This window comes from Myxine glutinosa, chromosome 8, assembly GCF_964187855.1.
Source record: "Myxine glutinosa chromosome 8, kmMyxGlut1.1, whole genome shotgun sequence".
NCBI classification, from domain to species: domain Eukaryota; kingdom Metazoa; phylum Chordata; class Myxini; order Myxiniformes; family Myxinidae; genus Myxine; species Myxine glutinosa.
The window spans coordinates 81,979,894-81,997,760 of record NC_136268.1 but is presented as its reverse complement, the minus strand read 5'-3'; the positions used below and the strand labels follow the sequence as shown (position 1 = coordinate 81,997,760).

Genomic DNA, 17,867 nt, shown 5'->3' with positions numbered 1-17,867 from the left:
AAGCATTAAGGATTGATGGGCTCCTGTGTCCCTCAAAACCCTAACCGGTCTTGGGTTAGTCAAGTCTCCCTTGAGTGAGACCAACCCCTCATAAATAAATGGTTGGTAACTCTTCTGTGGGCGATTTCTTACGCTTGCCATCGCATTCGGAGTGGTAATAGTCGGACTCCGCTCTGGGTTTTCCCTTTTCATGAGGTAACAACTGGACATCAAGTGTCCAGGTTTCTTGCAAAAAGCGCAAGTAGGCCCGGAGGAAAAACTCGTGGTCTGCCTCGGGCCCCCCGAAAAACAAGTTTGTCTTGGGCCCGTAGCCCCCTGATTTCGAACAGTTCGGGTATCAACGTTGTCCCCATATTCATCTCGAGGCCGCCGCCATGTATTGTCGTTCTCCGCACCTGCTGTTCCACACCTCCCCTGCGGAGATCTAGGCGAGGAGTTAGGTTCGTGGACCCCTATCCGGTGTGTTAAGGCATAATCATCTGCCATGGTGGCTGCGTCCCACAACTTCGGTACTTTCTTTTCCTGCAGGTACACTTTGATGTCCTCGTGGACACACTGTTGAAATTCCTCCACCAGGATCAAGTCACGCAATGTTTCGAAGTCTTTCCCGACTCCTTTTGACTCACACCACCGATCAAACACGTTTTCTTTCACTCTGGCAAACTCCACATGGGTCTCACTCTCCCTCTTCCTGGCATTCCTGAATTTTTGCCGGTAAGCTTCCGGAACCAACTCATAGGCTTTGAGGATGTGCTTCTTCAATACCTCATAATCTGCACATTGGTCCATTAGTAGCGCCGAATAAATCTCTTGAGCTTTTCCCACCAGCACACTTTGCACTAGTATGGTCCAGGCCTCCTCCGGCCAGTTTAACTGTCGAGCCACTTTCTCAAAGTGTGGAAAAAATTTAGCGACTTCCTTTTCACTGAAGGGTGGAACCAGCCTCACATGTCTGCCCACATCCCAGGTGTTCTGGCTAGGTGTCGACCCCGTCAGCAAGGGTCGTACCTCTCCCCGTTCTCTCATTAAATCCAGCTCCTTGAATTTAATCTCTTGCTGAAGCGCCAGATCACGTTCCTTCAACTCCCTTTCGGCTTTTCTCTCCTCTGCTTCGAGTTCTCTGGCAGCTCTCCTCTCCTCTGCTTTTCTCCCTTCTAACCTTTCCTGGAGTTCTCGTTCCACTCTCCTTTCCTCTGCTTGGTTCTCTTCTCTCCTCTCTTTTGCTTTCCTTTCTTCTTCTGCTCTTTCCTTTTCTGCTTTCCTTTCTTCTTCTGCTAACCTTTCCTGGAGTTCTCGTTCCACTCTCCTTTCCTCTGCTTGGTTCTCTTCTCTCCTCTCTTTTGCTTTCCTTTCTTCTTCTGCTCTTTCCTTTTCTGCTTTCCTTTCTTCTTCTGCTAACCTTTCCTGGAGTTCTCGTTCCACTCTCCTTTCCTCTGCCTGTTTCTCTTCTCTCCTCTCTTCTGCTTTCCTTTCTTCTTCTGCTCTTTCCTTTTCTGCTTTCCTTTCTTCTTCTGCTCTTTCCTTTTCTGCTTTCCTTTCTTCTTCTTTGATCCGTTCCTGGCTCCGTAATTGCAACTCCAGTTTCCGGAGCTCAACGTCTTCTGGTTCTTCGGGTAGCCACTCCAGGCTAACTCGTCCCATGTTCCTAATCCCACCATAGACTGTATCACCGTGGTCTGCAACTCTGCCTTCCTCAAATTAGTTCGGACCTCCAAGTTAAAATGTTTGGCCAATTTCAAGAGGTCCGCTTTTAGTAACGCTCGGAACTGTGCCTCACTCGGGGTTACCGCAAAGTTCTGTGCCACAAACGCCATGGTGCCTATCGTTAACACCTGTTAACCTTCACCCAAGACTTTACCCCCAATTTCCCCAAAAATTTACCAATTAATACTTAATTAATAAATTTTAATTAATAAAAATAATATTTTATTATTTTATACAATTTTAGATCCCGGACGAGCCCCCAATTCTGTTACGTGGTCCTCCCGGTGACTACCTGGTCTCGGTGACCCCCGGACCGTGAGAGGAACTCCGCCAGAAAGATCTATTATTTATGCGCTTTCGTAACGCAATCAATATGAATTCCAGTCAATAAGAAACCCCACACCAAGGATCCGGAATAACCAATAATATTTTCCCCGAGCAATCAACCATCAACAACCATTAACAACCATCAACAACCATCAACAATCAGTCACCAATATTATTAAGATGGCCATCTTATATATGTGTGTCCCCTTTCCCCACTCCCGACCCCTTGGGAACTCACGACCCCTTTGGTCTCTGTCCCTCACCATGTCTCTGGGCCCCTCCTGACCAAGATGAAGGTCGGCTTCTCCACACACGGGCGGTTGAACGAACCCCTGGCTGACGTGCTCCGAAACGTGCACGTCACGTACCGGGAACAACGGTTGCCGCGCGGCTTGTCCAGCGCGCGAGGCCCAAGGGGCGACCCGTACGCGTCCTTGTAGACGGTGAGGCGAACTGTGTAGGACGCTTGGTTCCGTGCACGAACCCACGGCAACTTGATGTGTCAAGGGGTAATTCCTTTCGCCAGACGGGTTTTCCAACGCAGCGTCAGACGCTGCTCAATATCGATACCCTCGCCTCGGAGCTCGGCGAGGAAGAGGAAGAAGATCGTCCCTTCTCCCGCACCTCGTGTCTTTTCTTCTTCCGTTTCCGGTCTCCTTTTTCCCAGAAGGGCTCCTGACCCTTTAATCACAACAACCTTTAATCGACTACACATTGATAAGCAAAGACCTGAATAGTAATTCACATACATTCACATAAATCCGTAACAATAGGTCACATGGTTTGGCAGCCATATTGGATTTAACCTAAAACCTTTGAAAAAACACCTCCCAAACCACCAAATCGATTGACTCGAAACTTTACATGTGTCATTGACTGGGCATGGTGATTAAAAGATGATCACGAAAACATCATTGGTCACATGGCATGGCAGCCATATTGTGAATAAATTGTGAATTGTGAATTTAATGTGAATTTCGTAACGCAATCAATATGAATTCCAGTCAATAAGACTGGAATTGTGAGTGAATGAATATGAATGAATGATCGTTTTAAAGGCCATTTTTTCCCGCTAGAGCGGGGGTTAGTCTTGCGGGCCCCATGACGTCATGGTTCCCTTTTTGAAGCAATATTTTTACGGCCAGATGCCCTTCCTGACGCCAACCCTTAGTCGTCTCTTACGATGCACAGGGATACGGTGTACCTATTCTAAATCGGGGTACACACCGGGATCATTCATCCCAGCAAGTTGGTACTCAATTTGCCGACCTCTGAAGGATGACAGGCTGAGTCAACCCCCCTGGCGTTAATTCAGCGATCGACAGGGATTCGAACCCAGGATCCTAGGATCCCAAGCCGGCACCCTGACCGCTAAGCCAACACCATGCTTCAGTCATATTAGCGTGAAAGAAAATATTAAATAATTATATCTCTGAAACCGCTCACCTTATCGATGTGAAACCTGTCATGGCTGGTGAAAATGTGATACTTGAAAACAGCTGAAGGGATTTAAATCAAATAACAGCTGAAGGGATTTAAATCAAATTGTTTATTTTTAGGACAGTGAACGATGGCATCTACCCGTTGTGGGACTATGCGGAGGCATATTGGCGACACAGTCGCATTGTTCTGGTTTTATATATTTTTTTCAAACATGGACATCTACACTGCCAACTATGGAATTTTTATTCTCTCCAACAAATGTTTCAATTTAGAGACAACATGAAATAGTAAACACAGGTTTGCGTAATCACAGTGTACAAATGATAGTGGGACGTGGGTTTGAACATTATTACATTCCACTTGAGAGGACATTAGAGTGAAAGACCACGACATGAGATTAATCGGGCTGAGAGGCCATTAGGCCCATCAAAGCCTGCGCAACGGTTGCTAACCGATGGTTGGTCGTCTTTTTTTAAACACTTAGCATCAAATATTTAAGGAAGGAAGCAGCACGGGCCATCTTTTAAAGCGTTTGGTACGACTGGGCCGGGATTCGAACCGCCGACCTCCCAGCGGAAGCTCCAACCATTAGGCCACCGAGTCGGTTTAAACACAACATCCACATCAAAGCACATGCATAGCGTTTCACCTCTTCCCCCATCTCGCCCACACGGCCTTGCGAGAATCGCTGCCCACAGGCGGAGCATTGAACATCACCGCCGGTCGCGGGGAGGACGAGAGGAGCTTGGCATGACTCATCCGGACAGGTCCGACCAACGGTCCGGCGATCGCGACCCTTCCTGCCAGCGGGCTGCATGTCAATTTCACGCGGAGCAGCGAGGCACCGATCACTGGTTCGCTGCTTCCACAGCTCTGTCGTGTTTCGTTAATAATATTATTGCTGCAGTGTACACAACACATCCGTATACTTCAGCCTATTTTCCGTTTTCTTTTTTTTTTTTACTTCTTCCTGGTCGATTACTCGATTATTTGGCTAAATCGACAATTTCAGCTCGCACATAAACTATGCACTCCGAACATGAAAATCAAACAAATCTACGGTCACTTTGCATATTTTTTTTTAATGAGAAAAGGCTCCATAAAGTCGGCCTTGATGGAAAAAAATAATAGAAGGCATTGCCGCGAACTACACCACCATGGCCGTTAAAATTGGAAAAAATTCTCCTTCCAATTATTTAGTTCATTTTTGAAGCTATTCCACGACGTCATTTATATATACCACATAATATTACCATTTAGGTCTTATACATTAACTAATATAGAAGAAGTTTTACGTAACCGGCGCGGAGTTGGTTGAAAGAAAAAAAAAAAGGTGAATCGAACTTGATCAATAAACTACAGCTAATAATACCGCTGCGGCGAGATACATTGGATAACAACGCAGGTTCAGCAAAACTCTTAGCACGTAAGAATTTCAAAGAATCATCCTTTTGTTGAATGATGTAGATAGTGTTAAAAGTTCAAGAAGGCAGAAATGAACATGTGAGTTTATTCAAACGACACGGTGACCAAACACGCAAGCCTTAGGCCGCAGGCCATCATCGAGCAACTGACTCCGCCTACCCGGAAACAGACAGAGGGTTACCTAATACGTCATGCGTAACACCAAAGGGTTTTGCAGTATCCGACATCTCCCCTTCACGGCTTCACTTCAAAGTTCAAACAGACGACATATGGAGGTTTCCAAGAGGCGACAGTCCCCCAAATAGATCAGCATGAGCACATACTACCATTCCTGTCCAAAACCCTATGTGTGGTAACAAGAACACAAAGCAATATAGAGCAACAGTTCATGCATAACAATTTACAAATCGAGTCGCTTCGGTGGGTAGGAAGCTGGTCTGTCCTTGCTTCCAACAGTAGATGGCTTTTGACCCTCACCATCCATAGCGGAGCATTGAGGAACATCCTGACGAAGGAAACACCGGTTCCTTCAATAAACTCTGCCCGACGGCAGTTTCACATGATAGTCCCGGCGATGTCCAACACCGATGACCACACCGGTCTTATCCCAACGCCTCGTCTGTGGATCTTGTACCAACACCTCGGTGCCGACACAAAATGGCGTGAGAGGTTTGGACGATTGAACGTAATGCGTGCTGGTTTTCGCCCGTATCTCGGCGGCTTTAGCGTCACACTCGGCAGCAGCCATCTGCCACTAGGGTGCGAAAGTGCGCTGATGTCCAGGAACAGGAGTTCGTGTTGGATGCCCGAAGAGAATTTGAGCTGGTGAACTTCCAGATGTGCGTGGCGTGTTTCGCCATTCGAGCAAGCCGCGGCAAAATGTATCATCGTCGAGATTGCCGTTGTGTGTAGTCTTAGCGACCAGTGTCTTAATGACTTTGACCGCTGCTTCTGCATGTCCATTCGAGTGTGGAAGGTGTGGTGTGGAGAAGCCATGGTTAACTCCCCAACGCTCCATGAATTTTCAGAATTCATAGGATGCAAATTGTGGGCCGCCATCGGTTCGAAGACGAACTGGGACACCCAGATCCACAAAGAATAACCGTAGAGCTTGGATGAGGTCATGTGACGTGGGGTCACGCGTGAAAAAATAGATGCATGGCCACCCAGAGGCGGTCGACGTAGACCAGATACGATTTTCCCGCATGGGAAAACAAATCGGCAGATACCTCCTCGAACACACGCCGTGGTAGTGTATCGCTCATTAATGGTTCCTTCTGAAGAGCTGGCCATTCGCTCCTGACACACAGGACACGAGCGAGTCACGTTGGCAATATCGTTGTTGATATTTGGCCAAAACACAGGCTGCCGAGTGTTGCGATCGTATTGTGACCCTACGCCATGATCGTACCAAGTCTCACTCTCGCTTTATTGAATCTCGCGAAAGTAGGAAAAGAGTACAACAACAAATACAACAGAAAGCTGGCCCCAGGATCATGACATATGATCCGGTATCAACACATCTTTCCCTTTTAGCAAATATTGCTGGGACATCAAAGGTAGACAAGAACTATGATAAAACAATATGGCAATGCTTCTTTAGATAGTGTTGAGCATTCCACTCAAATCAAAACAATATAATTCACTTCAATTGGCAAAATACAATTCTAAGCTAATTTACCAGGTTATCAAAATGGCAGTCATCTTTGTGTTCATTAACACTGCACTGATTAGTAGGATGACAACTTTATATCTCTTCAATTAGTCTGGCAGGCTTATTGGAGATCCGAGTACTGTGTCTCAGAGCTGGTACAGGCATTTGCTCCTGCACCTGATGTTGCGCTGGCACTGGTTGGGTGGCTGGTCTTGTTTGCTCTCCTTGCGGTGATCGCTGTTCCAGCTCCTCAGCAGTCGACAACTTCTCCTCTATCAAAGGCCATCTAGCTTGCATTGGGAAACACTCCTTGGTAGCCAAGAGAGGTCGCCTGTTTCTTCGCCTGGCCAATAAATGGCCTCCCGTCCATCATCAAGCTCCACCTCATATGATCTGGGACCCACCATCCGCACTATTTGGCCTCAGTCATCCCAACGGCCGTTGTTCCTCACACATATGGTTTCCTTTTCTTTTAGTTCTGACAGCTCCTTGCCTTTGATAGATCGAGGCTCAGGGCGTTGCTAATCTGGCTTCCAAGCTATTGTTGGAAGGCGGGTTTGGAGCTTCCTTCCCATGAATAGTTCCGCCGGTGACCATCCGTTTTCTAATGGGGCATCTCGGTAGGCTAACAGAGCTAAATATGGATCCTCTCCTCGCTCTCCAGCTTTCTTAAGAAATCTCTTCACAATCTTGACTCCACTCTCAGCCATACCATTTGATTGGGGATAGTAAGGGCTTGACAAGATGTGCTCAAACTGCCAGTTTAGTGAGAACTTCTTGAATTCAGCACTGGCAAATTGTGGTCCTCCATCACTCACCACTTGGCTTGGGATCCCTTGACGTCCAAAGATAGACCTATGGTGGATGATGTCAGAGACTAGCAGGGAGGTCGTTAGCAAGGCTACCTCCGGGTAGTTAGAGAAATAGGCCATCACCAGCATATACGGCTTACTGGCATAGTAAAATATGTCACACCCCTCCTTGACCCAGGCTTTATTCGGCCTTTTATGCGGCTGCTGTGGATCTGCACACTGAGCACTGCGGTGTTTCAAACACACATCACAGCGGCTCACATAGTCATCAATCTGACCATTCATGCCTGGCCAATAAATGGCCTCCCGTGCCCGTCGTTTACACTTTTCCTAACCCAGGTGACCCTCGTGAATCCTGCCAAGCATACCACTGCCCGTGCTGAAAGGAATAACGATTCGCTGGCCATTCGGAAGACTCCATCAACTTCACTCAGTTCATCCTGAAATGTGGTGTCAGGCTTCGGACACTGCATACTCGGGTCTTTGATGTAGCTGATCACCTGTTGCAAGATGGTAACCTCTGCAGTTACTGCTGCTAACTCAGCCCACTTAGCCCCAGAAACTGGAAGATTCTCTCGGACCATGCAGACATGAACTTCTACATCTGTTTCATTCTTCCTGCTCACTGCCTCTGTTGAGCAGGCACGACTCTGCATCTGCAACCACCAGGTGTATTCCCGGTGCATATTGCACAATAAAATGAGTCAAAGTTCTCTCCATCCCCTTGGTACCGCTCGTGAAAATCAACCAGATCGTGGATGATGTGCCGCTGTCCTCTTAGATGTGCTTCGATTCCGGCGAGAACATCCCTGACAGAAAGTATGTCCAATGTGAAATCGATATCAATGGCATTCTTGAGGACTGATCTCATGCCCAATGTCAGACAGTTCCGGAGAGTTGCTAACTGCTCACGAGCTTGCATACCATCGAGACGTGTGATGAGATAGTAATCATCCCATTATTTTCTCCATGCCTTGAAATCCCGCCAGGTCGTAGACTCGGATAACACTGGTGGTTGTTTAACTGAGAATTTCGGAGCACATAAAGATGATGTCTCAACGGTGTTTTGACAATCTGGAACACCATCGTCACCGACGTTACAAGAACCAGTGGGCGGGCGGCGTGCTATGGCCTCACGTAGCAGTTTCATTTCCTGCATGTGTGCCTGCTGTTGATCAGCCATGCTTGTTGTGGGTTGTGGGTTCTGCCAGTTCTGCCAGTTCTGCCAGTTAAGTGGCTTGTTGTGGGTTCAACATAGCACGTTGCTGCATAGCCATCATGTCCTTCATAATAACCACCAACGAGGTCACATACTGAGAGTGCTCCTTAGGTTTATCTTTGGGAGGCATGTCTGTGTGTTAAACGTACTCACTGAGAAGTGAAACAGACACAAATGTGAGAAATCCCCTTCCCGTGAACGATGACGACGGACGGAAATCGAAAGTCAATCCGCAGCCATCCACCGTTATCAGCTTGGATTGGAACCGATGATCACACCCAGAGCTGCGCAGAATGTTCCTTTTGCCGACTACGCCATGTTAAAAGTTCAAGAAGGCAGAAATGAACATGTGAGTTTATTCAAACTACACGGTGACCAAGCAACGCAAGCCTTCGGCTGCAGGCCATCATCGAGCAACTGACTCTGCCTACCCAGAAACAGAAACAGGGTTACCTAATACATCATGCATAATACCAAAGGGGTTTGCAGTATCCAACAGATAGTTTATCGACTCACAAGATATTTATTCTAGCCACTTTACCTGTGTTAAGCTTCATTCCACTATCTCCCTCCCTCCCATATGTTATGCTCATGGGGTTTATTGCGTAATGATCGCTCAATAATGAAGGTACACTCATGGGACTGATTGCTTGGTAACGATGGGAAGCCTTGGCCATTAAGGTGCATCTCGGGTGAAATGTCGGGTCGGCTGTGGAACCAGCATAGCTCCTTTTATTTATCTTCCTACAATTTTATTTTCAATCTACTGTTAAAAGACCTACCTTATCTATCTACCTTCTTCCCCCCTTCGAGGCATCTACATAATTTCAGAGGTGAGAACATAGTGAGTAGTCTGACCAGGGAATGAAGAGAGGAAGCGATGGCCGGAAAGGCTCGAGAGAGTGAGAAAAGGCGGGAACGAAGGCAGATGAGCGCCCAGTTTTTGTGACGAGTAATTCGGCCTGTGAGCACTTGTGAAAGAGTTCAGCGATCCCCCCGAGGGCTGTCAGTTGCAGGCACCATCTGCGTGGAAGGGACGGGTGTGGAACTGGTGTGGAGGAGAGCCTATCAGTGGACGGTGCATGTGGCGTCGTGTATCAACGAGGGAGGGAGCAGAAGTGTGTGCTACTCGTCAAGTATCGCCTTTGCCAACCTGAGGCAATGTGCTGTTTGCTAGTGTTGAAAGAATTGCTCTAGTTCGTAAAGTTTGAGGACACATCTGGTTGAGATAGAGGGAGAGAGAGAGGGAGAGAGGGAGAGAGAGAGAAAGAAAGGTGGTGAGGCGCCATCTTTAGGGCCTGCAGCTGAGATGGGGCCGCTGGAAGTCATCTCAAACAAGCCTGAATCCTCATGCCCCCTCTTATTTTTCTGACTTATTTTTCTTTATATGCTGGCAAATATTATTTTGTTATCTTGCTTTACCCCCACCCTCCACTCCCTCCTCCCTCCTTCCTTGGGATTAGATAGGGATATCTGGTGGGGCATTTGATTGTTTTGTCCACATTGGCTTGGCGCCTGTCTGTCTTTATTTAATTACTTATACTTTAACCCCACATGTCCGTGGGATTTTCCTATGGTTTTTGTATTGCTTGGTTGTATATCCTGTGTTTTAGTTTAATCCCGAGTGAAGGATTTGCATTCATTCCACTGTTTTGACTTTGCATTGCATTACTGGATTGGCATACATTTGCATCCTATGTGTCGGTGAGTGGAGGTGTAAAGTTGCATCAGCATTCGGATGATAACTCCTCTCGGTCACATCCGAGTGGTTCAACGGTGCGACCCACACACAGGGAACGTATTGACCTCCCGAGTACGTCAATTAGGATCTCCGGAGCAACAGGCATACCCCAAGCTCTCTACCCAAGGGGCAGGTCATAACAAGACGGGGGAAGAAAGATGCATCCTTATCCTCGTATTCTAGAAAGGAGGAAAATATGGTAAATTAAAGTTAATTAATATGGTAAATGCTTGTATATATGTACTCGTAATTTTTTTTTAATAAGCAGTACTTTTCAATTAATTTTACTTATTTGTGGATGTTATTACGCTCATTGCGATATATTCATTTATTTATTTTAATTATCTTGATTTTAGTTTTATATTGTAAATCAATCACAATTCAGCTTCTGGCTGCGATGATTCGATTTGATTTGATGATAAACCATTATCGATTGTTCGATAATAAACCATTATTGATAATCGTGAGGAATGGAGAGCCAACAACGACTCGTTTCTGTGTGAGGTGATGATAATAATTCTGTTACTGTTAAAACAAGCTAATTATAGAATCAAGACAAATAATAAGTAAATCACTTAAATGTGTATTGATCCGCAATGAGAGAAGGATTCCCTTTCTCTCACGGCGATTACATTCTGCGCCTGACATCTGGCAAATAAAATACATTTACTTCTTCATGCAGCTGTATGAATGAAATTGACGCCCCTTTATATGAACTTTTCCAGAGCATTACTTGGTTCCTCCTCAGAACACAAGGGTAGTCTAGCATGCACACGAGATTTTTTGAATGCTCCTTATTTTGTATTGTTTGACATTTTCTACAAGCTATGGAATGTCCCTTCTTTTCTAAAGTTTGCCACATGGCACATACCCTTATACAAAGGGGCCTTTTCTATGCCCCTGGCATTTTGCACAAGTTACATTTTAAATACAAACAAAATGCATTTGTTCACCATCCAAGACTTTATTCAAGACGATATAAAAGACTTGAAAGAGTAAGGGGAAAAAAATATTCAACCCAGACAGGATTCGAACCCACAATCCCCAGCTTGGGAGTCTGATGTTTTATCCATTAGGCCAGCCTGTGAGAATTAAAAAAAAAAATTTAAGGGGGATAAAGTGTGTATATCTATATATATAAAGCAGTAAAGTATGTTTGTTTGTTTGTCCTCTTATAACTCAAGAACTACCCATCGCAGAGCAAAACCAAAGGAATATTCGGAATCAGTACGTCTCAGAGCAACTACAGCACACCTTAAAATTAAAAAACGTCGCGTTTTAAAATTATGACGTCATCTGTTAATTGTTTTTTTCAACTTCATATTCGGAATCAGTACGTCCCAGAGAAACTACAGCACACCTTAAATGTTTAAAGGAGCGAGGAAGCAGGGGGAGGTGAGTGACTATATCGCACAAAAAATGTTAGTCAATGGAAAAATGGGTACGTGAAAACAAAAAGGCAGCTCTGTCTACTATAACACCATGGCTTGCAAAAGCAGCCTGAATAGTGTTTACTAAGTGGTGGTAAGCATAAAGTATGTTTGGATGTTTGTCCTCTTATAACTCTCATCGCAGAGCAAAACCAAAGGCATATTCGGAATCAGTAAGTACGTCCCAGAGAAACTACAGCACACCTTAAATGTTTAAAAAACCGTCGGGTTTTTAAATTATGACGTCATCAGCGTATTTCGTAACGTTAATTTTTCAACTTCATCCGATTGACATGGGACCAATGGCATGTGACAGAGAGTGAAACATACATGTTACATTTATTTGTCAATGCGACATTCAATGACTTCCGACTTCCGACTTCCGACTTCCACGCAGTTTCTGATCGCTTTTTCCGATTCCGCAGTTTCTCAATTAAATTCCACTTCATGATTTTCTATTTTCTTCTTTTTGGCCCAGGCCTAATTCCACGCAGTTTCTGATCAAAATCTCCGAAATGCCCCGAAAAAGGAAGAGCTGCATTGGTCCGACGACAGCTTCAGCTAAGCGAAAACAGACTGAGAGACAACAGGTGACCGAAGAGGAGCGAACAACCAGGCTCAATGAGCAGGCTCATCGGCAACAACAACTGCGAGTAAATGAGACACAAGATGAGCGATCAACCAGGCTCAATGAGCAGGCTCATCGGCAACAACAACTGCGAGTAAATGCGACAAGATGAGCGATCAACCAGGCTCAATGAACAGGCTCATCGGCAACAACAACAGCGAGTAAACGCGACTGAGGAAGAGTGTGATGCAAGACACGAGGCAAACCGACACGGCACTGCAGAAGCACGAGCTCGGGCTCGGGCCCGGACACCAAGTAACAAAAGGGAGGCATTCACGTATGACCCGGCTGACCCAACAACTCACGCAGACATCGGCCGAATGGACCACGTCTGCACTCACTGCTCTGCTTACAAGTTCGAAGGAGAGACCAAGGGTGTGTGCTGCAACAATGGGAAAGTCATCCTTGAGCCTTTCCCTGCCCTTCCTCCCTTCCTGAAGGAACTTCTCTCTGGCGAAGGTCTCCTCAGCAAGCACTTCCTTCACAACATTCGAACGTATAATGGCAGTTTTGCGATGACGAGCTTCGGGCATAAGGAAGCTCAAGTACATGGCTGGAACCCGAGCTTCTGTATCCAAGGTCAAGTGTTCCACCGCATTGGCAGCTTGCTCCCGCCTGAAGAAGGTCAGCCAAAGTTCTTACAGGTGTACTTCCTGGACTCGCATGCCAAAGAGCTGACTGCCAGGAACCACAGCGGTCTCAAACCACACATCATTGAAATGCTCACAAAGTGGTTCCACGTGAATAACCATCTGGTCCGTGAGCTGAAGACTGCAAGAGATATGCTTGCAGAAGGAGATAACTCGGAAGAGCGCCACATAATCATTCGCGAAAACAAGTGACCACGTGGTGAGCATGCACGCCGCTACAACGCCCAGTCTGCACCAGAAGTCGCCATCTTAATGGACAATGAGCCAACAGAACCCAGAGATATTGTCCTTAAACTTCGCGATGGGGCACTCAAAAGGATAAGTGAGCTGCATGCATCTTATGATGCACTACAGTACCCCATAGTGTTCCCATATGGAACGGATGGCTACACTATCCACCTGGTGGCCAGGACTGCTACTGGAAACGATGGACAAAAACTCACACAGCTGCAGTACTACAGCTACCACATCATGGTGAGAGAGGGAAATCACATACTGCAGATGTGACGACTCTTTCAGCAGTTTCTGGAAGATGTATATTCTAAAATCGAGGCAGAGCGACTGGGCTTTATCTGCAGGGAGCAAAAGACCTTACTCACTGATAACTACGGCAACCTCCGTGACAGTCTCATGGCCAGCGATGGTGACCCTCGCAATGTTGGGAAAAGGGTGGTCCTTCCTGCGACGTACACAGGTGGCCCGAGGTGGATGCATGAGAGGCAGAGTGATGCCATGGCCTATGTGGGGAAGGGGGGGAGGGGGGGGGTAGGGGGGAGGGGGGAGGGGCCCTTCTTCCCCCAGCCACCCCCACACCCTCCCCCCTCCCCCCATCCCCTCTTCCCCTCCCCCCCTCCCCCCCCTTCCCCCTCCCCCCCCCCGTTCCCCTCCCCTCCTCTTCCCCCTCCCCTCCTCCTCCCCCACCCGGCAATGCCGGGTACTTCTGCTAGTATGGATATATAGACATACAATGTACCAGTAGAAGCCGAAAAAGAAATTTTCAATCCTCATGTTAAAGTTGCATACATATATTTATTGTATATATTTTTATGCCTCCGCCGACAAAGTCACTGGAGGCATTATGTTTTCGGGTTGTCCTTCTGTACGTCCGTACGTGCTAAACCTCGTTTTTCTCAGCAACCATATGTCCGATTGAGACGAAACCTTCAGTGCATGAGTGACACCCATGCAGAATGTTTTTATTAATAATTGTGATGTCATAGGTCACGTGGTATGGCAGTCATCTTGGATTAAAAGCAAATAAGGCTGCAGACCTCACTCTTAGCAGACTTGGACAAAATCACAGACTGGTCAAACAAGTGGAACATGTCTTTCAATCCTGACAAATCTCACACTCTTACTATGTCTCTCCGAAAAGATCGACTGGACAACCCTCCCATCTACTTTTTTTTTTTTTTTTTTTTTTGTATACAAGATCGAGGCTCGTGAAAGAGCTAACATTAATCACACAAAAAGACAAACCGACACACAAAACACAAAAAACAAGGGGAGCGGTAGACAAGATGGGGAGAGAGGGGGAAGGACACAAAAGAGAGGGGGAAGGACACAAACACAACATTTGAGAGCAGGGACATCGGGAGGACTTGGGGGAGGTGGGAGAGGATTAAAACATATGAACACTGCAAGGACTCTGGGGTGAATTACCGGGGGTAGAAAAGATCAAGGTTTTCGATGGGGGAAGATAAGAGATGGTGGTGAACAGCTGTTTTAAAGACCTGGAGGGAGGAGTGGGATTGAAGGGAGTGGGGGAGTTTGTTCCAGAGGCGGGAGAAAAGGGGAATGAAAGAGTGAAGGTGAGCAGAGAGCCTAGACTTTGGCAGTTTAACCAGAAGAGGGTTGCAGGCAGATCTTGTGCGACCTGAAGGAATATTGGGGGGGACAGAGCACAGAGAGAGCTGGGGGAGCAAGGCCGGAGAGGAGTCGGTAGAAGACAGAAAGACCACCAACCTGCCTGCGGTGAGTGAGTGAAAGGCCCTCGGCGTTGACTACATCGCAGGAGATTCCAATGATTCTGAAAGCTTTGGCCTCAACAGCGTGAAGCCGAGCAAGGTGTGAGGCAGGAGCACCAGCCCAGAGGGGGGAACAGTATTCCATTGAGCTGCGGATGAAAGCCTTGTATGTGGTGAGGAGCTCAGGTGTGCCAAGGAAGGACTTCGCACGACGGAGGATGCCCAGTCGGCGACTGGCTTTGGAGGCCAGCTTGGAAATGTGGTTTTCCCAAGAAAGATCATGGCAGATAGTGAGACCCAAAAGCTTGAGCGACAGAACTTCTTGGAGAGGATTGTTGAGAAAGTAGATGGGAGGGTTGTCCAGTCGGTCCTTTCGGAGAGACATTGTAAGAGTGTGAGATTTGTCAGGATTGAAAGACATGTTCCACTTGTTTGACCAGTCTGTAATTTTGTCCAGGTCTGCAGAGAGTGAGGAGGCTGCAGACTGCCGATCTGAGGGATGAGGAATGGAGCGACAGAGAGTAGAGTCGTCAGCAAAGAGATAGAGAGGATTTTCAAGAGAGTCAGAGAGATCATTGATGAAGACCAGAAAAAGCACAGGGCCCAGAACACTACCTTGGGGAACTCCAGCCTGAACAGGAAGAGGAGGTGAGAGAAACCCATTCAGGGCCACACGTTGACTACGTGTGACTACGTCTACTTTCTCAACAATCCTCTCCAAGAAGTTCTGTCGCTCAAGCTTTTGGGTCTCACTATCTGCCATGATCTTTCCTGGGAAAACCACATTTCCCAGCTGGCCTCCAAAGTTAGTCGCTGACTGGGCATCCTCCGTCGCGCGAAGTCCTTCCTTGGCACACCTGAGCTCCTCAACAACAACAACAACAACAACAACAACATGCATTTTAAGGCCATGTTCCCTGCTAGAGCGGGGGTTAGCCTTGCGGTCCCCATGACAATCTTCTCCATTTTGCCCTATTTTCTGCATCTCTCCTTGTTAACCCCCTTGCCCGCATTTCTTCTTCCACCATCTTTAGCCAAGTCTTTCTCGGTCTTCCCCGTCCTCTACTTCCTTCTACATTAACTTCTATCACTCTTCTCAACCAGTCACTTTCATCCTTCCTCAATACATGACCAAACCATCTCAACCTGTTCCTCTTCACAGCATCAATCACAGGCAATATTCCCATCATCTTTCGCAATTCATCATTTGTCTTCCTCTCTCTCAACGATACTCCGCACATCCATCGAACCATTCGCATTTCCACCCTTTCCAGCCTTCGTTGCTGCTCTACGTTCATTACCCATGTCTCGCTCCCATAAATCATAACACTTCTCACACATGCAGCATACACCTTTCCCTTCAGCTTCAGCGACACTCTCCTCCTCATCAGCACGCCACTCAGTTCCCGAAACTTCTTCCATGCACATCTCACTCGAGCAACCGTTGCCGAGTCTGATCCACCTTCTCCATTCAGCATGTCTCCGAGGTAGCAAAATGTTTTCACACCTTCCAGCTTCACGCCGTCTCCAAGATCCAACTCAACATTTCCTCCATCTGCAGCTCCCTCTGTGCACACCTTACATTTGAATGTAGCTGCCACACTGGTTAATGACCCTCTCAGACCACTACATTTTTGATGAACCCACTCAGCACACATTGTACATTGAATGGAGTTCACTCCGACACCCTTCCTGCACACAGCACACGGCCACTTCCCAGTTCTTTCCACCTCACCACATGCTTTACCACTTGCCATCACCTTTGTCTTTCCGATATTCACCTTCAGACCTTTTGTCTCCATACATTCCTTCCACTTGTTCATCTTTTCCTTTAGTCCATCCATACTTTCCGCAATCAACACCAGATCATCTGCATACAACAACTCCCACAGTAAACCCTCCTTTACGGTCTGAGCCAGCACCTCCATCACAGCTACAAATAGTAGTGGACTTAGTACCGACCCCTGATGCACTCCCACCTTCACCTCAAACTCACCACTGTTCCCGTCCTTCGTCCTTACAGCTGTGCGTGCTCTTTTGTACATTGCCATCACTACTCTGATCAACCATTCCTCCACTCCTAACTTCCTCAATGCCCATGTCAATACTTTGCGTGGAACCCTATCGAATGCTTTCTCCAGATCAACAAACCCAAAAAACAACTTCTTCCTCTTATCCATGTACTTCTCCTGCAACTGCCTCACAATGAAAAGCGCATCTGTCGTTCCTCTTCCTGGCATAAATCCAAACTGCATTTCGTCGATCTTCACTTTCTTCCTTATCCTCCTCTCCAACACCATTTCCAATACCTTCATTCCATGCTCCAATAACTTTATCGCTCGGTACGAGCCACACTCCAGAGGGTCACCTTTCCCCTTGTATAGAGGGACGAGGGTACACAGTTCCCAATCCACTGGAATGCGGCCTTCTTTCACCACCAGATTACAGATCTCTGTCATTCTCTTCACACCCCAACTTCCTGCTGCCTTCAACATATCTCCCACAACTCCCGTCGGCCCTCCCGCTTTTCCACTCTTCATTGCTTTTATCGCTTCCTCAACTTCCTTCTCAGTTATCTTCTCTGCCGGTCCTAAAACTGGGTTACTCTCTATGTTGCCATCCCATTCATTCTCTGTATCCTACAGCATTTCCATATATCTTTTCCATCTTCCTTTAATTCCATCTGGGTCGACAACGATTTGTCCCACTTCATCCTTCAAGCAACTCACCCCCATCACATCACACCTCTCTTTCGCTATCTGCTTTGCAATCCTGAATACTGCTTTCTGACCCTCTTCCGAATCCAAGCGTTCTCCGAACATTTTCCTACATGCCACCTGCGCCTTTGCTACCTCTTTCTTTGCAGC

At 46.9% G+C, this 17,867-nt stretch overlaps 1 protein-coding gene across 2 annotated transcripts in view; it reads right to left on the bottom strand.

Moving 5' to 3' along the window:
* The window catches only part of VCPIP1 (valosin containing protein interacting protein 1), a 60,141-nt gene extending 55,682 nt beyond the window's left edge, over positions 1-4,459 (bottom strand). For both annotated transcript variants that reach the window (XM_068124722.2, XM_068124723.2), the window contains exon 1: positions 4,124-4,459. In XM_068124722.2, the coding sequence (XP_067980823.1) occupies positions 4,124-4,291 (168 nt within the window). In that variant the 5' untranslated portion in view covers positions 4,292-4,459. The remainder of the gene's footprint in view (positions 1-4,123) is intronic.
* Positions 4,460-17,867: the final 13,408 nt, after the last annotated feature.